Genomic DNA, 26,435 nt, shown 5'->3' on the forward strand with positions numbered 1-26,435 from the left:
TGTGTTGCATTTGTGTGTGTGTATATATGAATGTGAAATAGTAAAATGTATAACAAACCTGTCTGAAAGCTAAGTCGTCTCTCCTCCGCATCATAGCTTCAACAACTTGACAGAGCTTCGTCTTTATATGTACGGAGAGCACCGTCATGTCTAAATGTCGCACGTATCTGTAAGAAGGCATTTATAATTATATTTGGTTAAGGATTGATTAAAAATTATCGATTTACGGTGTTTCAATAACCTGTCTATCTGAAAATTAGATTCAGAGATAGAATCATAAGTCCTCAAATAAATTATCTTATAAAATTTATGTACTATTTACTTATTTCGAATCTCGAGAAAATAAATCAAATCAACATATTTTTATAGATTGGTTATACATAGAAATTGACCGTAAAGCCATACACATATTCTAAAGAGGAAAATAAAATATGTTGGCTTGTTTGTATGACTGAGAAACTATCAATTTGAAAAATTCTTTCACTGTTGAGCTATATCTTATCCGAGTGCGTGAAGTAGTTAACCCCTGAAGTGAGTGAAACCAAGGGAAACAGCTTGTATATAAAATATATAATATGATGACGACGGTAACGTGAAGATCGTCATTCAAATACTTGAAATTGTCTGTTTCTTATATCATGTTAATTGTACCTCTTTGGAATGTAGTAGTTGAAATAAAGTTTATTTATTATTTACTAGCTTCCGCCAGCGGCTTCGCCCGCGTGGTGTGTTGATAAAAAGTAGCCTATGTGTTAATCCAGGGTATCACCTATCTACAGACCAAATTTCAATCAAATCGGTCCAGCCGTTTTTGCGTGATTGAATAACAAACATACATCCATACATTCTCACAAACTTTCACATTTATAATATAAGTAGGATTTACGAACTTACCTCACAATAGACAGCATTAAAGTCTCAATAGACGTTGTACTAAGATGTTCATTGGGCTGCCCGCTCTTCTTGATGTCCAGAATACTCTTCATAATAAATATCGTGTGCTCCACGAATTGTGTGTTTATGTCTGTTAGCATTACCTGTGAAAATAATTAGTAGCCGACCTTGAAACATGTTGTGAAAAGAATAATTTAGCCTCTATCCTATAAATAAAAAGGGGAAAGTTAATAACTGTGTGTTTGGTATTGTTTTACGCCCAGTCTGCTGAACAGATTATGATGAAACTTGTCACTAATGTAGGTTATACATCAGAAAAACTTCAAGGCTACTTTTATCCAGTTGCAGGAAGTAGTTCAATTAAGAAGTAGGTGCAACCCCTGGCTGAAGCTATAATCTAAACGAATTTTATAAAGAGGAGTTATTTTTTGTTGTCATCAGGCTATATAGATAGTTTTTGATGTCTCTTCTGTATAATAATATTCAGCTGAAGAGTTTAGTTGAAGTCAGAAACTACTAGATTGATTTTAATTTTTTTTTTCACTTTTGGGAAGTTACACTTTCCGGGTGACATAGTCTATATTTTATCCCGGTACGGGCAGTAGTTCCCACGGGACGCGAATGAAAAAAATATCAAATCTAGGTTTTATATGAAAGAAAATATTACCTGTTGCTGCTGATCGAAAAACTTATCGATAATCGCCTTAATCTGATCGAACAGTATCGGATAGAGTGCGGGCGACATCTCGTGTCCAACTAGCTCTTTGACGTGAGTCTGTATCTGCTGGCCGAATCTTTCGTTACTGCACAGCAGCAGCCGGAGAAGCTGCCCTATGAATCTGGAAATACATTATCATCATATCACATTAACATCATACGACACTATCACACTATCATCATACCACACTATACACCATCATTACACATCATAATATGCACTATCATCCCTTTACACCATCATCATATCACGCTATGGCAGTTATATCTCAGAATATAGGCTAGCTAACTGGGTGCGGAAAGTCGTTACTACGGGACGCGGGTGAAACCGCGGGAACGTGGCTTGTAAATAAATAGACTTACTGAGTAACAGGACAGTACTGCACTTCTTGGGAACTGTTCGCTAAGACGTTGTATTTCCTCGAATCAGCTGCAAAAATACAGGAACAACATATACATCAATCAACATATAGAACGATCACAGTATGTCAAAGTATCTGATAATACACTCTCAGACACTTTTAGGCAGTACCCTGAAGTGTACAGTGCACTGTCATTTCCATACCGATCTAATTCTTCAAAAATATTTATTGCACAAATTTTAATTTATGTTTCGGCTGGTCAAGTTTCAAATACAATAAGCCTTGAGGTTCAACTTTGAAATTATTTATTTTTTTCGAAACAAATATTATAGTTTTCTTTAGTTGTTGTAAATATGAACTTTTTTAACTTTATTATGTGATACATTTTAGTTGAGTTACGAACTATAGATGGCGTGGATAAAACCAAACTACAAGTTCCCATTTTTGTATAATTATAATACAAAACAGCAACATGCCAATTGCAAAGTGGGAAAAGGCTAGTCAGATGATAAACTCACCATGTCCGTGCAGATGAGACCAGGCAGTAGACGGTCTTCTCTGCAGACAGACGCCGCCCAGAGCGCATAGGAACGACGTTATGTTCGCCCACTCTTGTATTTGCATCTGAAATACGAGTATATTTTTAGAAATTATTCGGTTTGTTATAGTGAGCAGGTGAGAGAGAGTAAATAATACTGCAAATGTGAAAGATTGTGGGTTTGGATGTTTATTGCTTTAATATAGATCTTCTAAAATTATTTGATACATAGTTCCCACAGACAAGTATCATTCATATTTTTTTAATAACATGTTTGTGTGTGCCTTTTGTGCCACAAAACGTGTTTTGACGCATATTATGGTAGAATCGTTGCCCCTTTGAAGAGTGTATGTTTCAAGAAACTCGAAACATTCACTGTTTTAAATCTACACAATTCCTGAGTAACGTAGAGGTATTAAAAAGTAAGTTCGCCACATTTTCGATATTGTTTTCACAAAAAATATCTTTCTTTTCATTTCTGAGAGAGAGAGAGTATTGTTTGTATGAGCATGAATCTACATTTCTTTAGAAACAATCTGATTTTTTTAGGAACAAGCTTACCTCAAAATCATGTTCACTGCTAGTATGATGTGACACGCGACGCTTAGCGACGGCGCGGTGGAGAGCTTCCATCTGACACTCGTCCATCTTGTCGCCCTGACCTTTGGGGTACTTCTGTAGTAGCTTGCATAGGGAATCCCTGAGAATAGGACATTTTTCCACTATATTTTTTGTAAAAAAAAACTGTTTTTTTTTTAAGTGAAAAAGACGAGAACAGGTGAAAATCCGTCCGAAATTCAATTTATGATCGCTTCGCTCCACAATTAAACCAAAGAATATTGTACCCTAATGGCGAAACTATTGAACCGATTAGAAACATTCTTTCCCTGTTGGGAGGCTACACTATTCTTTTGTGACATTGGCTATATTTTATCAGTGTTTGAGAAGTAGTTTAGCGACGGCGCGGTGCAGGTATTCCATCTGACACTCGTCCATCTTGTCGCCCTGACCTTTGGGGTACTTCTGTAGTAGCTTGCATAGGGAGTCCCTGGTGAAAGGTATTATTTGTGTATTTTTGATATATTTTTGTTAACCCAAAGAAAATTCTATGGAATTTTATCCATGACCTCCTCGCTCTACAATTAAACCAAAGAATATTCTGTGAAAGTTTCCCGCACTAATTTGTACTACACTAATGTTATGAGTAAATATCTTTTTTTTTTTCGATTTGAAAACTTTCACTGTTGGGAAGCAACACTACGCCCAGCTGACACAAGCTTTTACAAAAAACAGTGAATTATACTTTCTGTGCAAAAACCCTGCAAAAACCCTGCATCATGAATAGCAGCTTTTGACACAGTCAATAATCTTGACTCACCAGCATCTGAATGTTTCTTCCCAAACGGGTTGTACTCCATTGACGCAGTGTTCTATCTTCCTCAATAGCGCCATTATTCGCTTCTGTAGAGCCGCTGAACCTGAATTATTAGTAAAAACTATATTAACATCAAAACAAAATATTTTTATCTTCTTAAAACAATCTTGATAGGACTTTTTATATAAATACATATTAAACAAATAATTGATCTCTCTCTGGTGGTGTCGGGTTGTCGTTCCATCGGGCTATGAGAGTGAAGGAATAGTGAGTGCACCTGTGTCCAAGCAAATGTGCCTGCACTATAATATGTCCCAAGCAGCTGGCTGATCTCCTAATGAGAACAGCCGCCGTGGCCGAAATCGGCCGTGGACGCCATTAAATTCACATTGATTTTAGGTCGCATTTTATTTTTTAACAGATTTTTTTATAAAAAGTCTTCTCAAAATTGTTTATTTTAAATACTACTTAAATGATGAATAGTTGTTTCCAGTGTCTGTTTTTTTTTTTAATATACTATACTTACTGTGTATATTTTTGTAATAACACCCCCTTCCCATGTCCTGACTGGCTGCTTGCAATGTTAAACGGGAAAAGGTTAAATACAATATTATGAAACTTACTAGTATCTATTCATACGTATGTGTATAAAAGACAGTCGTACAATTCCTATTACGGCGAAATTACATATCGTAGCTGAACGAAAACTAATCTAAAGTTTTCTTCCTACTTCCACACAAACAAAAAAAAAACGCGGCTCAAGAAAGTCCAGGCTTAGACGAGCTCGTGGCGAGGTCATAGCCGCGCGGAACGATCAACGATAAGCAACGTGATTTTCGACGCATTTCAAGTTGCACGTTAAATTGGTGGGTCCCGGCTGCCACATGAAGATCTTTGGGAGTAGTTACGAGCAAGTCATAAGCTAGAAAGTTTAACAACCAGGGTAAGACTGGTTAAAGGACTGGACAAGGGATTTCTTCCGAGTTGGGTTGAGGAACTGGTACCTATTCAGCTACATCTGGTAAGATTGGAGCGACCCCCACAAAGTTGAGAAAAGGCTAGGCAGATGAAGTCCAGGCTGCAGTTACCAGTGGTCAAGACAGTGGAGGTGTGCGCTATCTCCTGGAAGACCGCGTAGTTGGGCAGCAGACACTGCGTGGTGATCTCGTCGGAGCCGCACCTGATGTCGGCCTCCTGGCACAGCAGGGCGAAGCACGACATCGCCACCAGCACCACGTCCGTGTCTATGCTCCAGAGGCACATGAAGAATACTACCTGTGGGCCAAATAATATCACACTTATATCAACATCATATCATATCGTCAAATTATTATCACGTTGAGTGTATCTCACTTATCTTCACATTTGTGTGTGTGTGATTAACATTCTTTAATTATGAATATTTTACGCGCAAACAGCTTCGCGGATTGTAGTGAAACTTGGTAGTAATGTTGCCTTTTGCACCGAATTGAAAAAATATATTTTACTCCCGGAAAACTATACTATGTCTGGATGACATAAGCTATATTTTAACCAGGGTACGGGAAGAATTTCTTTGGAGCGAAACCGCGAAAAACAGCTTGTATACAATATTTCGTTTTCAAAGTATTTGTAAATTACTTTTTTTTCTGTTTTTCCGCAAAAGAGTGGATTTTCATGTTCAAAAGTTAAGCAAAAACCTGTGACCTCACCTCAAGCTTAATATGCGCCTGTTTACATATCGGTATCTGGGATCCCACGTTGGCATATTCCTTGTGCTTGGCTAGAAACTCGTTGCGGCAGGTCAGGATGTCACGCAACCATCTCAGGACCTCGCGGTAGTTGCATATCTGGCGTTGTATGAGCTTCTGACTTATGTTGTATAGGACTTGGGAACTGCGGACAAAAAATTATAATTATTCATTATATTTTCAATGGTTTGATTCGATATGCCTAGCATACGGAATAAGGAAAGATGATGAGTAATTTTGTTCTCCATGGCCTAACTTTTTGACGACTGTGGTGCAGTCGGCTTCCAGCATAGCTGCATCTGAGTACAAGTGTTTTACATGCGACTGCCTATCTGACCTCCTCAACCTAGTGACCAGTACTTGTAACTTAGTCACGAATATTAAGAATAAAAAATACTGTTCCATCTATAATATATTGAATCAAAAATACTCAGCCAGCAAAGTTAAATATTTTGTTAAAAACAAATAGATTGAAATAAATATGTAGAGCGATAAAATTAAATTTTATTTTCTGTCTATGCCGAAATTGCGCGGTATGAAAAATACGAATAACGATTTGCGTATAATATATGTGTGTAATGTATGTATGATTCAGTATGTGGTCCAATTAGACCCTGAAAGCCATTTCACGTAATCTACTTTTAACCCACTTACAGAAAAGATGATACCTCCAAGTCTAATCACCCTTGAAGAAGACTTACCTATCTTTGCAGTCTTATTTAATTTTATTTCTCCTGGTTAAATAACTGGTGAAACAACTTCTAACCTGATGTCCCAGAAGGTGTTGAGCGGCGCCTCCGGGTTCCACATGTGCACTCTGTCAGGGCGGTGCAGCGCCAGCAGCGCATCCATGGCGGCCTGCGATATCTCCCCCATGCCGGTCTGATGCACTAGGGATACTAGGCCGTTCATGAGCTCCGTGGTCGAGGATTGAATCTCTATGCTTGAACGGCCTGGGTTCTAGAAGGGAAAAGAACGAAATCATATTTAAATTTTAATGTAGAGTAGCAGTATTTAGTCAGTCCGTGTGTGCCCAGTTGGATATTAAATAATATGCTTGACGACACTAAAGTTATTTATTTAACTTTACACAGCACTACAGTTCGCACATTTTTACTATATTTACTTTGTTTGAAAAATTATTTTTTTTTTATTTTTACCTATTTATATTTTTTCTTTGTTTTAATCGACGTATATTAACCAGTATATTAACGCATTTCATTTAATGTGATTGTGAACAACACACCCGATATATTTATTTTTAATTTAAAAAAAAAACTATATTTATCAACATTAACAAGAACATCAAGCTACTACAATCTGTCATTTGTCTTAAAAGATTTTCAACTTTAATTCCAATAGTATATTCATATATATTCTTATTTCAATAGTATATGGGTTCAATGTTGATTTGGAAAACTCAGATTGGACTCTATATACAAAATAGGTTTTATTATAATACTTACACTCAACATAAGCATAGGGTCAGCATGTATAAGCTTCACCATACACAACAGGAGATTCCTGTAAGCTGGCATTTCTTCACTCTTGTTGAACTTCGACTGCACTTCTTTCGATTTGAGGGAGAGTGAGATCATTCGGAGAGGAGTGTGGACTACGTAGCCCTGGGAAGAGAGATTTATTAATATCATTTGCCTAGCCTTTTATATTTGTTGGGGAATATGTTTAGTGTAACTGGATGCAACTAAGTATCAGTGTGTCACATGAAGCGACTGCGATGCCTATTTGACCTCTTCAACCCAGTTACTTGGGTAAAACAATACTCCTAGCCAGGCTAGTTAAGTTTGGCCAACCGTAATTACTACCAAAAATGTACAAATGATACCTGAAAGATCCAAACTCTCAAGTATGAGTGTGAGGGTTCGATCCATTTCAAGCAAGTAGCAATGCAACTTTTCTAAGTTTGTATGTACTTTCTAAGTATATCTCGGACACCAATGACTGTGTTTCGGATGGCACGTTAAACTGTAGGTCCCGGCTGTCATTGAACATCTTTGGCAGTCGTTACGGGTTGAACGGGTTACTGGATCGAAGAGATCAGATAGGCAGTCGCTTCTTGTGGCACACTGGTACTCAGCTGCGTCCAGTTAGATTGGAAGCCGACCCCAACATAGTTGGGAAAAGGCTCGGAAGACGATGATGATTTTGAACTATACCTGTGTGGCTTTATTAGAAGTGTCAGTGAACATAGCGCGTAGCTCGGCTGCTCTTGGATATAAGAGTTCTATTTGTGGCCACCACGGCAAACGGGGCTGCTTAATTATCCTGAAACAATGTATAATAGTTATTTATTTACTTAGAGCTAAAATATTTTAGAGGTAACATAAAAATGTAAACCAGAAAAACAATTATAATTCTTAAAGAATAATAATGTCCCTAAATAATCTATACATATAATAAATCTATACATATAATAAATCTGTAAAAAAACTGTGTCTGTACATTGAATATATTAAAAAAATAATAATTGGGTGGTGTTTAGAAACAGCAATGGAGCACAAATCAAAAAAAAATTCTGTCTGTATGTCTGTATGTCTGTTTGTTTGTACACGCTAATCTTCGGAACTACTGGACGGATTTCAATGATTTTTTTCTTTGTTGTATCAGTATTAAGCCTGGTCAACATATAGGCTATAATGTATCTTCGAAACTTGAAGACCTGATGCAGAACACCAACAGACCAACAAAACTATAAGAGATACAAAAATTATGCCATGGCACAAATTGTTTCATGTGATGAGCATTTTCAGCTGAGATAATAAATTTTAAGATCTGGAACACCTGATGTGGAACCCCAAGAGCCCAGCTCCTCTGTACCATATACAGGTGTGACGTTTTATATAGCAAAAGTTGTTCAATTTGATCAGCACTTTCCATTGACTTATTCAAATTGAAGATCTAAAACACCTGATGTGGAACTCCAGGAGCCCAGCTAGACTATAGCATATAGAGGTGTGACGTTTTAGCAAAAGTTGTTCAATCTGATAAGCACTCTCTGTTGACTTATAAAAATTGAAGATGTAAAACACCTGATGTGGAACCCCAGGAGCCCAGCTAGACTATAGCATATAAAGATATGACGTTTTTGCAAAAGTGGTTCAATCTAATAAGCACTCTCTATTGACGTATATACATCTGGAACACCTGATGTGGAACTTCAAGAGCAATACTACACTTGAAATGTATAGAAACGAATGTTATGAAATAGGTGTGGTGAATCAAAAAAAGTAATTAGTCCGTCTTTTAGATAACCCTAAAATAATGGACACGCATTTTTTCTTTTCTCCTTCTCACAAACAAATAATAACGAAGATATAACACGCTTGAATTTTATGTTAAGTCACTGCTAAGTACAAATTTTACATACCTAGACGTTTCGTCACGAGCCCCCACTCTCCGAATTTGTTGTGTTATATCTCATTCTCTTCCAGACCTCGGGACTACAGAGTTCCGAATTTTTGGGAGGCAAACGTGGGGCCGAAGCCAACACGCTGAAGCCCTTTTGAGACAACTTTAATGAAATGATGACACAAAACCGACGATTATCCCTTTATACACTATAGAAATGAACCCAAGGACAATCCCCGGTGGACGTCGTTAAAAAAAGACAATCCCCGGTTCTGTGCTATACCATTGCTAACTGTGGGTGAAAAACTACTTGGGCTATTGTGACGGGATGCTAATGGACTAGGAATGAGGAAACTACGGGAACTATGGCACCTGCCGATGACAATGTATTAGATACGTGTAAAAATTGCAGGTGGAGACTCGCCAGCTCACTTACTGGGCCCCCGGGAATCAGTCACTGAATAGCAACAAGAGGGCAACAGGGACATGAGCGACTGAAGTGTGAGGATACCTCGGCGGATTTTAAACGCAGATTACGCGCTCCCTGTGGGTCACTTACCACGAGGCACCTATCCTCAAACCTGGAATCAAAGACGTACGCTCATACTTGAGAGATTGGTTCTCTACCCACTAAACCACCACGACTTCCACTAAGTCATCACGACTTTGTCATCTCAGTAACATTTACCGTCTTACCACAAAAACTTTTAAACGTCAGTTTATGCCTTGTCTAACAAAATGTCAAATTATGACGTTGACATATGGTTCATTTTGCAGTCGCATTTTTTTAGACAAGTGTAAAACTGGTGTTTAAGTTTTTGTAGTAAGGCCAATAATGTTTTTTAACGTAATAATACGTGTTGTAACGCGCGCCTACTTTTCGTGGTCGAGTCCATGGCCATATAAGGCCATCGCATGATCACCGAGCCGACCAATACGTGGCCGGCCGGCAGAGGGGTGCGGGGAGCGAGGGCCTACTCTCACGAGCGGGGACGCTCGCTGAGTCGCCAGTCCGGCGCACGACGCCATGTATTTCGCACGATGTGTTAGCTCTCGCGACCGTGGCTATCTAGTTAAGTACGACGAGTGTTTGTGAACTACCTATGTAACTAATTACCATGTCTCTATTCTAATTACAATAAACTTTCTATAACCAACAATGTGTTTGTTGTTATAAGTGGCGCTTCCAACTAGTGGCCGTGAATCCGCTAGCCAGTTTAAACCGGTTCTTTGCCGATCGACTTAGGACATTAGTGTTCGCGTTTATACCTGCGTCGCTGAAAATGCCGCCACGCAAAGTAAATATCGACGCTAATGTGGAGGACGCGCAATCCAGCTCGGATGAAGAAGCACCGAGACCGTCGCCAACGCTCATGTCTGGGGACCAGTTGGCCTCGTTCCTTACCGCCTTCGCGAAATCTCAGGCGGAAGCGAACCGGCAGCTCGTCGAATCCCTTATGGCATCGCACGCGATAGGATCAGCGCGACCCTCACCGACGCCCTCGTCGACATGCAAGACCGGCAACATGTCCAAGTGTACGGCACGCTTCGACGGGTATAGCAGAGATCCAGAAGTCGTAGAAGCGTTTATCGACTCCGTGGAAATCTACAAAGAGTGTGCATCTGTCCCCGATGACCTGGCACTCCGTGGTCTCCCGATGCTTCTACATGGCGAGGCAGCTGTGTGGTTCCGCGGCGTCAAGGCATCGATTACGTCGTGGGATGACGCCCTTGCCAAGCTGCGGGCGATGTTTGGTGTTCCTCGTCCGCCACATAAGGTATTCCGGGATATGTTCGCCGCGGAACAAAGTGAAGAACGGACGGAGGTGTTCGTCGGTCGTCTCCGCGCACATATGAGCAGGTTACCTTACAGTCTAGACGAACGAATCAAGCTCGACATAGTTTACGGTTTGTTAAACAAACGCATTCGTAAACGCGTAACGCGCGAGTCTATTGAGGACCTCGATCAATTAATCGAAAAGTTGAGAGCCGTCGAAGATTCGCTCTCCGAAAAAGAGATGACAACGTCGTCAAGTTCGAGTAACAATAACACGCAGTCACAGCTCGCACGAGCAGCGCCAGCACGACCCAGCGCGGCCGGCTTGCGGGCTCAGCACGCGGCCGCTCCGATGCAGACGCCGTATTCGGCGGGGAAGGGCGCGTCGAAGCCGCCAGCGCTGTCCAGCGGCGCGGGGGCACAGCCGTCGTCGTCGCAGCTCCAGCGTAATACTTCGCCGAGTGTTAGTGCCGCGAGTGATAGTGTAAACAAAAAGTCGTTTTGCGTGTATTGTAAGTGTCGTGGTCATACGCGTGAGTCTTGCCCAAAAAGAGAGTCTAAAGACTTATTCTGTTATGGTTGTGGCGAGAAAGGGTTTGTTAGATCAAATTGTCCGTCGTGTAAAAATGTTTCAACGTGTAATGTTGATGTTAATAACTCAGTTTCACAACCACAACAAAATGTTTTCTACTCACTTAACACGGTACTCAGTGAGTGTTATAATGTAAGCTGTGAGAGTAAGAATAAGTAATATTATTATCAGCCAAGGCCGACCGATTTTAAATATTGAGATTTTAGGGCACAGTGGCTCAGCGCTTATTGATACCGCGGCCCGACGTAGTATCGCGGGTTCGACCCTGTATGCCTTACTTTTACGATTGGGTAATACATTTGATTCAAAAACCATGTCGGTGAAACTGGCTGATGGTAGTATTAGAAATAGTACCGTTTTGTTTACATGTGTGAATGTAAAATGTATGTCACTGTGTATACCTATTGAATTTATTGTGTTCCCCGATGCATGTAATAACGAAACCCTTTTGGGAATAGATTTTATTAGGCAGTCTAAGATTGTTTTAAATTTTAGTAATATGACGTGGTTCACAGCTGATCGGCCTCAGGTCATTCACCCCCTGCTCACAGTCACGCGAGGCGGTGGAATGTGCTTCGGTCAACCTGCTGCGGGAGGACGAGGGCACACTATTGACCTTGGATCAGCGTTGTGACCTTGAAAATTTATTGGGTGAGTATTCTGATATTTTTGATCAGGTGGGGGAACCAACGCCATTTGCCGAGCATCACATCGACACCAGTGACCATCCTCCTATCGCCGTGCCTCCATACAGGGTCACGCCGGCGAAGAAGGAGGTCATGCGAATAGAACTGGACAAGATGCTCGCAGAAGGTGTCATCGAGGAGTGCGAGTCTGCCTGGACTGCACGTACTGCTTTGGTACCGAAGTCTAACGGTGGGTATAGGTTTTGTGTAGATTACAGGAGACTCAACGCTGTCACTAAGACAGACGCGTATCCTATGCCGCGTATTGATGAGCTGCTGCAGTCCACTAAGAGAGGTTGTGTGATGAGCACCTGTGACCTTCGGAGTGGCTATTGGCAATGCAAGGTCAAGGATAAGGATAAAACCGCGTTTGTCACGCCGTTTGGTACGTACCGATTCTTACGTATGCCCTTTGGACTCAAGAATGCACCGGCTACATTCCAGAGGCTTATTGACCGGTTCCGTGCGGGGTCGTCACTTAATGACGTCACCGTACTGACATATTTAGATGACATCCTAGTGATATCAGAGTCCTATACTCGTCACCTTTCAGATCTCCGTGCAGTATTTGACCGTCTCCGAGTGTTTAAGCTCCGTGCGAATCGAGACAAGTGTGTATTCGCCAGAGAAAAGGTTAGGTACTTAGGTCACGTGATCTCCCAGGAAGGTATATCACCGGATGAAGACAAGGTACATGCTGTACTTAGTATGAGAGAACCCACCTGCCTCCAACAGCTGCGCACCTTCCTTCAAACATGCTCCTGGTTCCGTAAGTTCATACCAGAGTTTGCGAAGGTGGCCGAGCCGCTGACCCGCCTCACTAAGAAATCACAGGCGTGGCAATGGAGTCTAGAGCAAGGTAAGGCTTTTGATACTCTTAAGAAGTTGTTAACTACGGCACCTATACTAGTGCAAGCTGACTACAAGAGGCCATTCATATTGCGAACCGACGCCAGTAATTATGCCCTAGGCGCTGCCTTACTCCAGGGGGAGTCACCGCATCAAGAACATCCGATCGAGTATGCCAGCCGTCTGCTCACGCCAGCCGAGCAGAATTATTCTACTACGGAGAGAGAGGCTCTCGCCGTTGTCTGGGCTGTGGAACGGTTCCGCGGTTACATTGATGGTCATCAGGTCCACGTGATGTCTGATCACCAACCCCTGAAGTGGCTCTTTTCTCTCAAGTCACCTAGTGGAAGGTTAGTTCGCTGGGCCATGAAGCTACAAGCTTTTGATCTACGTGTCGAGTATGCACCAGGTAAAGTTAATGTTATTGCCGACACGCTTAGCCGCCCCGTGTTGGAAGATGGTTCTGCATCTGAGTGTGACATCTGCCCAGTTGTCGTGGATGTTCCACGCTGGGATGCCACCTCAACTCGGGAGGCGCAGTTAGCAGATGTTGAAGTCGCCAAGATCATCCTGGACTTGGAAGGTAAGGATGACCTTTCTGTTACTCGTTGGTCCGAGCGAGGTTACCTATTGAATCAAGGTGTTTTGTATCGGTACGTCCCGGATACTGATTCGGAGGAGCCTCAGCTCGTTGTCCCGGAGAGCCTGCGGAGCACAGTCATGTTCGAGTGCCATGACTCGCCCACCGCCGCTCATGGTGGAATTGATAGGACTTTACATCGTATCTCGCAAAGGTTCTATTTCCCCGGGATGAGAAGGTTTGTTACTGACTATTTGAAGACGTGTGTCGAATGTCAACGATTCAAGCCGTCGAATGTCAAGCCTGCTGGTCTGCTACTAACTCCAGTTCCAGCTCAGAGGTTTGAAACTGTTGCAACCGACCTCTTCGGTCCGTTGCCTAAAGGTCCTCAAGGTGAGAGATGGATCCTGATAGTGGAGGATACCACTAGTAAATGGGTGGAGGTTTTCGCTCTTACTGAAGCTACAGCGGAGACATGTGCCAAAACTTTGGTTAATGAAGTTTTTATGAGGTTTGGTCTTCCTAGGCGTATTATCTCAGACAACGGAGTGCAGTTCGTAGCAGATGTTATGCAGAAGGCTATGTTTGTCTTAGGTATAAAGCAAAGCCTTGTGCCTCTCTACCACCCTGAAGCTAATCCAGTTGAGAGGAAGAACCGAGACCTCAAGGCTCAGCTCGCCATCTTGGTGGAAGATCGTCACCAGAATTGGCCCGAGGTATTACCTTTTGTACGGTTTGCTTTTAATAGTTCCGTTACCCGGTCTACCGAGCACACCCCTGCTTATCTTACCTTCGGTCGTGAGCTGCGGTCTCCTCTGACAGTTCAAGCTGACCTGAGAACTGTGGTCGAAACTGAAAACTTTGTACCACAAATCACACCTTACCTGCGGAAACTCGCGGATACCATCTCGACAGCCAAGGAGAACCTCGAACTTCATCAGGATGTACGTAAAGCATACGCTGATAAAACTCGGTCTTCGCCTGTAAAGTTTCTTGAGGGTGACTTGGTGTTGATGAAGACTCATGTCCTCAGCAGCACTGCTAAAGGTATCACGTCCAAGTTCACTCCGAAACGGGACGGACCCTACCTTATATCTAAGAAGGTGAGTCCTACCACTTACCTCCTAGCTCATAGTAAGACGGGGGAAGTTTTTGGTAAGTACCATGTGTCTGACTTACGCCCATATCATGCGAGGGAAGGTGAGTGTCCTGAGCCGATGGTGCCTAAGCGTGGTAGGGGTAGACCGCGGAAGGGCGTCACCTAACTATATTACTTACCTTAGGTGGTTGTTCAGCTGAGTTGTTACCTTACTTACCTTAGGGTTTTACCTTGTATTGATACTGACTTAACTGATTATGTTATTTAAATTGTGATACCCCTTACCTTATAAGTTTACTTACCTTGTGTTGTTTACCTTATAAGTTTACTTACCTTGTGTTGTTTACCTTATAAGTTTACTTACCTTGTGTTGTTTTCCTTATAAGTTTACTTACCTTGTGTTGTTTACCTTATAAGTTTACTTACCTTGTGTTGTTTACCTTATAAGTTTACTTACCTTGTGTTGTTTTCCTTATAAGTTTACTTACCTTGTGTTGTTTACCTTGTAAGTTTACTTACCTTGTATTGGTTACCTTTCAAGTTTACATATCTTGTATTGTTTACCTTTTCAAGTTTACATATCTTGTATTGTTTACCTTTTAAGTCTACTGTATTGTTATTTACCTTATAGGCTATATAGGCTTGCTTACCTTGCAATGTTTAACTTATCATGTTACTTACCTTGTGATGTAACTTAGAGCCTCGCGTTACTGTTGTTCGACCAGTCGGGGGACCCTCCCTGGTCTAAAGGGGGAGTGTGTAACGCGCGCCTACTTTTCGTGGTCGAGTCCATGGCCATATAAGGCCATCGCATGATCACCGAGCCGACCAATACGTGGCCGGCCGGCAGAGGGGTGCGGGGAGCGAGGGCCTACTCTCACGAGCGGGGACGCTCGCTGAGTCGCCAGTCCGGCGCACGACGCCATGTATTTCGCACGATGTGTTAGCTCTCGCGACCGTGGCTATCTAGTTAAGTACGACGAGTGTTTGTGAACTACCTATGTAACTAATTACCATGTCTCTATTCTAATTACAATAAACTTTCTATAACCAACAATGTGTTTGTTGTTATAGTGTCATATTTTTGCCACACACAACTTAAATGCGGACCAATTAGAATCACTACTTTTATCCCTATGGTCGCGTCTATTGCGGTTCAGTTCTCAGCGTTTTGTTTAGTCTGTTGTGCTTTTGCCGTTGAAGTACGAAAATTAAATATATGGAACGTTTCTAATGGCTATGCGTATTCCGTTGTTTTCAAGTCAACGGGCCCTTAAAATTCAATATCAGACGATTCAGATCTTTGATTTTGCTGACCCCGTAGTCGCTGGCATAAGGGACAGGATCCGCGTACGAAGTCGCGGGCAGAAGCTAGTTAATAATAAAAAATAACGATAACGCGATTTAGAAACAATTGCTACTAATGTCGCATGGTAATGAACAAAAAATAGGACAAAGTTTTTGCACTTGCGTTATTCTATATAAATCACGAGGGTAATAACTATAACTAGAAATAACCGTGTCTTCAAAATCGCCTAACTCATTTGGTAGACCACCACCTAGCGGCAGCTACGTAAAAAAACTAATGATAATCGGCCCAGCCCCAGTGTTTTGAAATTTTTATATAACACGAAACTCACCTGAGTAGAGATTTGACAATGAAACAGCGCCACCTAGCTACGTGTACTAGTTAGCTATGTGAAATACACACTAGCTTTGGCACACCGCCACCTAGCGACATTGTTGTGAAAGTGTTGATAATTTGGCGTTTTTTCTTGTTTTTTTTTCTCTACAAAACTGACCTGAGCAGCGAGTTGACGATGACGTAGTGGTAGGAGATGTGAGTGTTGAGGTTGAGGCACACTTTGCTTGCTTGCTTGCTGTACTGACCTGAGCAGCGAGTTGACGATGACGTAGTGGTAGGAGATGTGCGTGTTGAGGTTGAGGCACACTTTGCTTGCTTGCTGTACTGACCTGAGCAGCGAGTTGACGATGACGTAGTGGTAGGAGATGTGCGTGTTGAGGTTGAGGCACACTTTGCTTGCTTGCTGTACTGACCTGAGCAGCGAGTTGACGATGACGTAGTGGTAGGAGATGTGCGTGTTGAGGTTGAGGCACACTTTGCTTGCTTGCTTGCTGTACTGACCTGAGCAGCGAGTTGACGATGACGTAGTGGTAGGAGATGTGCGTGTTGAGGTTGAGGCACACTTTGCTTGCTTGCTGTACTGACCTGAGCAGCGAGTTGACGATGACGTAGTGGTAGGAGATGTGCGTGTTGAGGTTGAGGCACACTTTGCTTGCTTGCTTGCTGTACTGACCTGAGCAGCGAGTTGACGATGACGTAGTGGTAGGAGATGTGCGTGTTGAGGTTGAGGCACACTTTGCTTGCTTGCTTGCTGTACTGACCTGAGCAGCGAGTTGACGATGACGTAGTGGTAGGAGATGTGAGTGTTGAGGTTGAGGCACACTTTGCTTGCTTGCTTGCTGTACTGACCTGAGCAGCGAGTTGACGATGACGTAGTGGTAGGAGATGTGCGTGTTGAGGTTGAGGCACACTTTGCTTGCTTGCTGTACTGACCTGAGCAGCGAGTTGACGATGACGTAGTGGTAGGAGATGTGCGTGTTGAGGTTGAGGCACACTTTGCTTGCTTGCTGTACTGACCTGAGCAGCGAGTTGACGATGACGTAGTGGTAGGAGATGTGCGTGTTGAGGTTGAGGCACACTTTGCTTGCTTGCTGTACTGACCTGAGCAGCGAGTTGACGATGACGTAGTGGTAGGAGATGTGCGTGTTGAGGTTGAGGCACACTTTGCTTGCTTGCTTGCTGTACTGACCTGAGCAGCGAGTTGACGATGACGTAGTGGTAGGAGATGTGCGTGTTGAGGTTGAGGCACACTTTGCTTGCTTGCTTGCTGTACTGACCTGAGCAGCGAGTTGACGATGACGTAGTGGTAGGAGATGTGCGTGTTGAGGTTGAGGCACACTTTGCTTGCTTGCTGTACTGACCTGAGCAGCGAGTTGACGATGACGTAGTGGTAGGAGATGTGCGTGTTGAGGTTGAGGCACACTTTGCTTGCTTGCTGTACTGACCTGAGCAGCGAGTTGACGATGACGTAGTGGTAGGAGATGTGCGTGTTGAGGTTGAGGCACACTTTGCTTGCTTGCTGTACTGACCTGAGCAGCGAGTTGACGATGACGTAGTGGTAGGAGATGTGCGTGTTGAGGTTGAGGCACACTTTGAGGGCGTCGTTGTTGTGAGGCATGATGCGGAACAGTGATACGAAGCAGTCCGTCATCAGGTCCAGCTCTGAGTACCCGGAGATTAGGTTGCCTCGTATGTAGGACTTTGAGGGGTTGAAGAGGAGGGACTGGAACAAAAATGTTAGGTTATTTAATGTATTTTTTAAAAAATATCTAGCAATATTGATGTAAACATAGTTATAGAGAGATATATAAAAAGTTGAAAGGTTAAAAAAACCATGTCACTAAATTAAGCGATAATAGAGAGTTACTGAAAAAAACATTGTCTCAGCTATTCCGGCATCGATAAGTTTTATAACACCCATAGAGAGATACATAGAGAGCACACATTTTTTTTAATAATTTAATTTTGAACCTTTATGTGGAAGAAAGGTAGATACTTTATTAGGTACATATTATATAAATTTTTGATTTTAGAATTAATTAGAGTATGTGACATGTTGGGCGTTTTATCGCTGAGAGCGATCTCTTCCAGACGGTCTGTCTTATCAACAAAATGCCCCCTAAGTTACTTTATATTCATACTAGCTTCTGCCAGCGGTTTCACCCGCATCCCGTGGGAACTACTTCCCATACTGGGATAAAAAGTAGCCTATAGCCTTCCTCGATAAATGGGCTATCTAACACTGAAAGAAATTTTCAAATCGGATCAGTAGTACCTGAGATTAGCGCGTTCAAACAAACAAACAAACTCTTCAGCTTTATAATATTAGTATAGATATCGACTACTACTACTTTTTACCCGGTTTTCAACCATAAGCAGGGGATATATACATTATACAAGACTCATCTTTAACCCAACTCACCTTCAAATCATTGATGACCGATTTAACAAGTATGAATGTGACATTCCCGGAATCGGCTATGTTGAGGTACGTGGACGCTTTGCAAAGTTTCACGCAAGTCACTACAGCCGCTTCTGTCATCTGTTTGGAGTTATTTTGAGGACCTAAAATAAATATATGAACATCATCATTCACACATTACAACACCTACCTACACCACAAATTCATACACAAAAAAATTGTGCCTAATGCCTGTTATTCCTTGTATAATTTTATCGGAAATAACCTGTATAAATATTATTATTAACACTTCTCTTTTTGAAAAGTGTCAATGGAATTTCTTGCCGGTTCTTCTCCATAAGACCCACTCCTTGGAACCGGACATCTAGTTATTGACGTTTTTTAAGCACTTAATAGGTCTATCCCTACTAATATCATAAATGCGAAAGTAACTCTGTCTGTCTGTCTGCTACGCTTTCACGTCTAAACCACTGAACTGATTTTAATAAAATTTGGTAGAGACAGAGTTGACCTTGAGAAAGAACATAGGATAGTTTTATCTCGGACTTTTGAAGAATTCTCTTGGAAATGCGATATAACCGAACTCTACGCGGGCGAAAGCTAGTATGACCTTTGACTTTGACTTTAAGGAAATGGCTAGACAGATTGACTTACTGAGTCCACGTTTGACGGAATCAATGAAATGCTTCTTCTTCGTGTGTCGCGGACTGCACGGAGCCCCGCTGTCCGCGTTCACTATCTCTTCTAAAACTTTCTGTTGTCAATATAAATAAGTATTATTAGAAGTTTAGCCAACTGCTTGAAAAGGGGCATCTTTTGTGAAAGATATGCAATATGGAGGCATATAATAAAACCGGCCAAGTGCGAGTTGGACTCACACACGAAGGGTTCCATACCATTATTTAGAAAATGAGCAAAAAAATTACGTTTGTTGTACGGGAGCATCCCAAAATATTTATTGTATTCTAGTTTTCAGTATTTGTTGTTATAGCGGAAACAAAAATACATCATCTGTGAAAATTTCAGCTCTCTTACTATCGCGGTTCATGAGATACCGTTTTACCCTTTGGGTACGGAACCCTAAAAATTAGAAGTTTAATCGACTTCAAAAAGGGGAAACTTTTGTCAGGTATGCAATATGGTGTTTCATAATAAAAATGACGTGTCTGTCAATGTTTTGAAGATGAAATATAAATCTGAATTGAGAACCTGCTCCTACTTTTTGGGATCTTGGTTAAAAAAATTATGATTTACCATGGGATGTCGGTAAAAAAAATAACATTTATTACAGGAATCAAGGCCCAAATCAATACATACAATATCATATTTATGTAAAAAATATAACCATTAAAACTATTATTATTACAGACATTTATATAATCTCAATAACGCGAAAACGGCTTGACCAATTTCTATTACAAAATGTTAGCTCAAAGATACTGAGATGATTTTTTATATCGTAAAATTGTCCCTTAAATATCCTGTTCATTTTTTTAACAAGATCTGACCAATCATTTTTGAGTGATTAATAATTATACACAATGATATTGTCACAAATATTACAAGTTTAGTTAAAAAGTCAACACAAAACTTTGCCAAACAAAATTGAGCCCTAACTCCATACTTACAGGGTTCAAAACCAGCAACATAATCTGTAGAGGCCACATAGCGACCCTGGATTTCTTGTTATCTGAGAAACTATCTTGTAATATATCGAATAGCGTATCGCAGCATTTACTGAGTTCATCGTTAGGCCGACATTGTACTTCTGCGAATTCCTGCAAACAAGAAAAATGGTTCAATAGATTTTACTACCTACATACAGTAGAATCCGTTTATTATGACTCCGCTTATATTGACCAACCGCTTATTGTGACGTAAAAATTGCACTTGAAGTTTGGTTTTCACATAAAATTCTCGAAAAAAGTCGGGTATAATGACTTCGCTTACAGTGACATGTCGCTTATTGTGACGCATTTTTAACAAAATTCGTCACAATAAACGACTGACCTGCATTCTACCTTCAACAATAATCGGGAGAGTAATGCGATATCCGACGACATGTTCTAATTCAGAGAAAACATTATAAACATGTGTACTTATTGCATATTATTTCTATATTATCTCTCTTATTGTTTTTGTGTAATTAAATAAATGTGTAGGTACATACTGACAAAATGAGGAGATATTTTTTATTTTCTATGAAATGCTTTGTATGATGTCCGTTTAATATGACGTTTTTGTAAAGTCCCTTCGATGTCATTATAAACGGATTCAACTGTAGTTACATCATCATCATCTCAGGCATAGGACGTCCACTGCTGAACATAGGCCTCCCCCTTAGACCGCCACAGATACCTGTTGGAGGCGACCTGCATCCAGCGTCGACGGCGACCGACATAAGGTCGTCTGGCCACCTTGTTGGTGGACATAGTTACATACAGGGGCTCAATTCTGCTAATTTTACTTAATCGACAAACGATTGATATCCAACTGAGACTCAATCACGACTCAATTACGATTGAAGCATGTGACATTCCGCAGTTTTTGTTTTAAACAAACGTTTTTATCCTTTTCTGTGATTCTATAATTTTAATAACAGCATTGTCTGCAATTGATTTACGATTGTAGAGCAGACTAGCCTATAATAGACCAATGGCAAACCAATGGAATGTCATTGGAAAACGTTTGATCTTATATTAGTAGCAGAATTCCCGCTAAGATTAAAACTGTGATTCAATTGATATCCAATCGACACATTATTAAATTAGCAGAATTGAACCCCAGATCGACCTAATAAATGCATGTTAGAAAAGGAACGGATTTCCCAAAAGAGTACATACGGGAGCACATAAGGAATTTCATAATGGTGTAGGTATAGAGAGGAGTAAATAAGGGAGTACACAGATACTCCAAAGTCGGAAAAAGGGCACAGGCTACATTTTATCCGGATGCGAGAAGTAGTTCCCTCGGGACGCGGGTGAAATCGCAGCAACAGCTAATGTACGATAATATATGTATTGACCTGGGGGTATGTATCCATCCAATTCCATATAGCTTTCTCTAAAGAAGTAACTAAAACTATGTGCGCCGATTTCCTTAACAACTTAAACTTTTGTATTGATTCTGAAACAAACAAAATATTATTATTGTAGATATAACATAGGAAGTAGTGAAGGGCGGGCGTTTTGGAGGCTGTCTTTTGTTCTTGACGTTCGAAAAGTGCTGATTTATCAGCCTAATTTGAATAAACGATTTTGAGTTTGAGTATACAAAATTCCATTATTTATAACTTCTACATACCTTTAGGCGATTAACACACGGCACCGCACACCGCCGCGGTAGGCGGTGAAGCGGATCTCATGTCGCATTGACCTGTACTAAATCCGTTGATGCCTAACACACATACACCGCCTGACCGCGCGTTCGAGCGGTGCTCTTTTGTTCGAGCGCCACCGCCCTCCACGGCGGTGCGCGGTACCGTGTGTTAATCGCCTTACTCTCAACCAATAAATAGCAAATATGCGTTTCGGCAAAAACGGACCGTCCCAGTCACCAGCTTCCAGACTACGCCACCACCGACCAGCTGCTTTGTGAAAGTTCCTAAAACCCACAAAGCTAATTCCTCCCGACCCGGGAATTGAACCCAAGGCCTCGTGCACAGCAGCCGCGCTTGCGACCACTAGACCGACGAGGCAGTCAATCAGAGATAGAGTGGCAGATGTTTTATTTTATTTATTTAAATACTTCTTGAACAAACAGTACAAAGGCGGACTTAACACCTTAGGCGTTCCCTACCAGTCTACCTTTGGGTGGCGGAGAGAAAGCATTGATAGGTGCAAACAAATTAGAAAAAAATATGTATCACATCATCATTTGCCTAGCCTTTTCCCAGCTAAGCTGGCGTCGGCTTGCAGTTTAACCAAATGCAGCAGAGTGCACCAGTGTGTCACAAAGATTAATCTTACCTGTTAATAGCCGTATAAGCCGCAGTATATCGACGTTAATATGCTGTATTAATTCTATATCTGTATAATCGGGGTTTTCTTCTGAGCTAGATGATAATTCCTGAAACATAACACATTTCATTTTCATTTCAGTAAACTATAATTTTAATCCTATATCACACGTATTAATAAATAAAAACTAGTAAAAATATACTTCAAAATTCAGTGAAAGTTCAATCTATAATCGCAAATCAACAGAAAATAAATTTTATTATAGAATCCAGCATTTCAACAGTCAGCTAGTTTTATTTTATTCGTTATAATCTTTTTACTTTAGTCCGTAGATATATTTGTTATAGAAGGTAATTTTAAGTTTTTACTATTCATTCAAATAAATATTTTAAATATGTGTACATTTGTTTATGTTCGAGAAACTAAATTAATCTCTATAGCTATTAACGAAATAAAAGTACGAAGTTTGAAAATATATATAAAATCATATTCACCTGTAATCTCGCGCTGATCCTATTAAACACTGCGTTGAAGAAGTTAAGACTTAGCGCAAACAGTACTTTGCTAGCCAACTGCCGCAAAAGAGTATTGTTAACTGTGCTCTCATTGCGCATGTCTGTGTAGTAGTAGATTGACACTGTAGGACATAAATATATATATTGTTAAACATATAATTAAAAAATAATCATGATTTAATATTATAAATGTGCAAGTAACTCCGTCTGTCTTTCCGGCTTTCACACCAAAACTACTTAAGTGATTTAAATGAAATTTATTACACAGGTAATGTGTAGTCTGAGACATTATCCATGTGCAGGATGTGGTGAAGCCGCGGGGAAAAGCTATTAGTACCATAAATATGCAAGAGTGTGTTAATAAATTCTTCAAGATCATCAGGATGAACCAATTTTGATGCTGTTAAGGCTACAATAATTTATTAATAGAAACACGTGGGTAAAATCACAGCCTGTTGATAGGCAGGGAGAGACAAACGGACAGCGAAGTCTTAGTAATAGGTTCTCATTTTGGGTTCAGAAACCTTAAAAATCCAAAATTATGATTGATTGATTTGATTGAAATAAAAATCATAGAAGACAAATATTATAACCGTCAATGAAATATTTCACACACAACAAACATGTAACATGTTAAAATAAAACTTACCAATAAACTGGCAGACTTCCCTAAGCAGTATCTTCACATTCATAGCTTCATCATACTTGGCTGTATCTTTGGGTTGAGAGCTGAGACATATTTCTAGAGTATCCAGCACTATGACTAGACTGTCGTGGTAGCCTTTCTCCAATTCTGTTTGCGGACGATTGGCGCCTATTGATATTGTTGGTTGATACTGTAAAAATAAATTAGTTATTTATTCTTTAAATACTTCTTGCACTGTACATGTTAAACTGTAGGTTGCAGTTATCATTGAACATCCTTGACAGTCATTACGGGTAGTCAGAAGCCAGTCAGTCTTACCAAGGGGTATTGGGTTCCACGGGTAACTGGGTTCAGGAGGTCAGATAGGCAGTTGCTCCTTGTAAAACACTGGTCCTGGCAACCAGTGACACAGGAAGCCGACCCCAACATAGTTGGGAAAATCCTAGGGAAATGATGATAAATACTTCTTGCACAGACAAAGTAAAATGTTCTCTACCAGTGTACATTTGGTCGGTGGAGAAAACATAGGTAGGTTAGGTAGGTGAAAAGAATTTTTTTTAGGTTGAATTTCATATTACTGTTTCATTTTTCATCAATATAAGTCATCATATAAACATCATATAATTGAAATATTGCTTTACATAAAAACTTACCAATTCATTAACTCTTTGCAGTATCTTGGTGAGGCCGGCAATGACTAATGAGAATCTGTGTCTGCTGATCTGAACGAGGCATGCCTTGCATTGCTCCTCGTTTATCCGGGAGTGCAGGTTTTGTGCCCCAGTTTTGTATGGTAGCTAGTAAACAAAACATCAAAGTCATTTTTTTATTTTACTTTAAATAGGCCCATGAAAGCTGTTTCGTAATGTCAAACCAGTTGCACGGTTCCAAAGAGTACAATAATAAACAATGAATTGAGTTGTCATTTTAATCCTTTGGTAATCCTGTCTTTGAAGCTTTAACCATCAGTGGAAAATATGTTCTAAAATAAAAAAATAAGTGGAATAATAACAATAAAAAAATATATATACAGTTGACTCTTCTTAATTCAAACCTGCGATATTTCGAACCTCTCGTTAATTCAAAGTTATCACGAGTTCCCTGCAAAATCTCTTTATATTTCGAACTAAATCAATACATTTTGTTGCACTTGGTAATTCAAACGAATTAAGCATTGCTATATAACAAAACGACGCGTTAATTCGAATTCTTAGTAGTCCAACATTCGAGAATTCAAAGTTGCAGAGAGGAAGAGATGGAAAGATTGTAAGTCAGAGTCAGAGAGCAGTCTGAGTAGCAGCAATCTGTTTTAAAGCAGTATGACGGAGCTGTTTCGAAATATTAATTAATTCACATTATGAACACATGTATGGCATGCACACAAATGTGTCTTTAAACTTTTGTCATTGTTATAAAATAGCAGTTAACAAATAATAATTGATCAACACTTAATAATTCGAAGTTTTATTTATTTTCTCTGACAAATTTCGAACCATTTAATATTTCAAAAACTCGATAATTCGTAATATTTTAAGAGTCCCTCGAGTTTCGAATTAACGAGAGTCGACTGTATATAAATAGAGAAAGGATGCTGTAAATTAGATAAGTATACCGCTGGTAGCTTAGACCCTATTCTTAATAGCAGTGGTAAACTTATATACTAAATTTTTTAATTTATCTTGTTTTTGTAAAAAATATTTTATTTTAAAAAATTATCTTCAGAAAACAAGTCCGCCCCTAAGACAACCCACTGACCGCACTATTGTGTTATCTATGCTCATACCATGAAAAGTTTTAATTTTTAAGATTTTAACAACAGATATAATCCGAAACCTATCAAAAATACTAAATAATTATTTTTAGCATGAAACTATTTCGATTCTGATACTATACATATTTAATCACAATATGTCTTCGTTATTTTTTTTGTGACATCTTCGTTCATATAACAATTTATAATAGACATGGCGTGATTACAAACTGAATTTATGAATAAATATTAAAAATAAAATAAAAAGAACATCTAAATACCGGGCCGATCAATACTTGAATATAATATTATTTATTGAAAGAGAACATGCGCAATAAATGAAAATTAGATTTTAATAACTCAGTCTAGATATTGCTGCCATTTTCAGTCATTATTATCATGAAATTTGTGTCGAATGCGGATAAAATATAATATTTGTTTACATCTGTACAAAACTCCATATAAGGGTGGGTCTTACAAATTATTTTTCTTTCGTAATTAAACTCTTACCTGCTCTTCGAAGCGAGCTATCAACGAATTGGCCCATTCTCCGGGCTTCTGCGTTCCCATCTTGTAAATAAAAAGTGTATAGTTTGTGTAAATAAATTAAAAACAACAATTTAATTTTTGCACTACCATTACAGAATCTCGATCACTAAAAACTACTAAAATGATACAAGCACTGTTGTACATAATCTACCAAACTGTCACTTTGTTTTGTTAACATATTTCTTGGACTACGTTTTTGCTAAATATTTTTATAAGCATTAGTTGTGTTACTTTAAGCGTTCTCAAATACTAGATAATTACGCTTTAAAATTCTGTATTATCTGAATATAATGATAGTACTGCTACAAAATTCTACCAAAAAAATATATTTACATTGGGAACACCGACAAATGTCAAGTGAAAATCGATAAAATTTGACAT

General features: G+C 40.1%; 1 protein-coding gene across 1 annotated transcript in view; it reads right to left on the minus strand.

Moving 5' to 3' along the window:
• The window catches only part of LOC124643694 (neurofibromin), a 79,358-nt gene extending 53,212 nt beyond the window's left edge, over nucleotides 1–26,146 (minus strand). Inside the window, exons 1-22 of the mRNA XM_047182730.1 lie at nucleotides 26,016–26,146; nucleotides 24,409–24,552; nucleotides 23,759–23,945; nucleotides 23,089–23,231; nucleotides 22,604–22,703; nucleotides 21,661–21,761; nucleotides 20,264–20,413; nucleotides 19,290–19,389; nucleotides 18,636–18,778; nucleotides 17,743–17,936; nucleotides 7,794–7,902; nucleotides 7,083–7,241; nucleotides 6,383–6,576; nucleotides 5,578–5,761; nucleotides 4,975–5,161; nucleotides 3,890–3,989; nucleotides 3,073–3,211; nucleotides 2,492–2,597; nucleotides 1,975–2,041; nucleotides 1,562–1,733; nucleotides 895–1,037; nucleotides 59–167 (exon numbers count right to left, since the gene is read on the minus strand). Coding sequence (XP_047038686.1) covers nucleotides 59–167; nucleotides 895–1,037; nucleotides 1,562–1,733; nucleotides 1,975–2,041; nucleotides 2,492–2,597; nucleotides 3,073–3,211; nucleotides 3,890–3,989; nucleotides 4,975–5,161; nucleotides 5,578–5,761; nucleotides 6,383–6,576; nucleotides 7,083–7,241; nucleotides 7,794–7,902; nucleotides 17,743–17,936; nucleotides 18,636–18,778; nucleotides 19,290–19,389; nucleotides 20,264–20,413; nucleotides 21,661–21,761; nucleotides 22,604–22,703; nucleotides 23,089–23,231; nucleotides 23,759–23,945; nucleotides 24,409–24,552; nucleotides 26,016–26,075 — 2,991 coding nt within the window. The 5' untranslated portion in view covers nucleotides 26,076–26,146. The remainder of the gene's footprint in view (nucleotides 1–58; nucleotides 168–894; nucleotides 1,038–1,561; nucleotides 1,734–1,974; nucleotides 2,042–2,491; nucleotides 2,598–3,072; nucleotides 3,212–3,889; nucleotides 3,990–4,974; nucleotides 5,162–5,577; nucleotides 5,762–6,382; nucleotides 6,577–7,082; nucleotides 7,242–7,793; nucleotides 7,903–17,742; nucleotides 17,937–18,635; nucleotides 18,779–19,289; nucleotides 19,390–20,263; nucleotides 20,414–21,660; nucleotides 21,762–22,603; nucleotides 22,704–23,088; nucleotides 23,232–23,758; nucleotides 23,946–24,408; nucleotides 24,553–26,015) is intronic.
• Between the last annotated feature and the right edge of the window lie 289 nt (nucleotides 26,147–26,435).

This window comes from Helicoverpa zea, chromosome 28 (assembly GCF_022581195.2).
Source record: "Helicoverpa zea isolate HzStark_Cry1AcR chromosome 28, ilHelZeax1.1, whole genome shotgun sequence".
NCBI classification, from domain to species: Eukaryota; Metazoa; Arthropoda; class Insecta; order Lepidoptera; family Noctuidae; genus Helicoverpa; species Helicoverpa zea.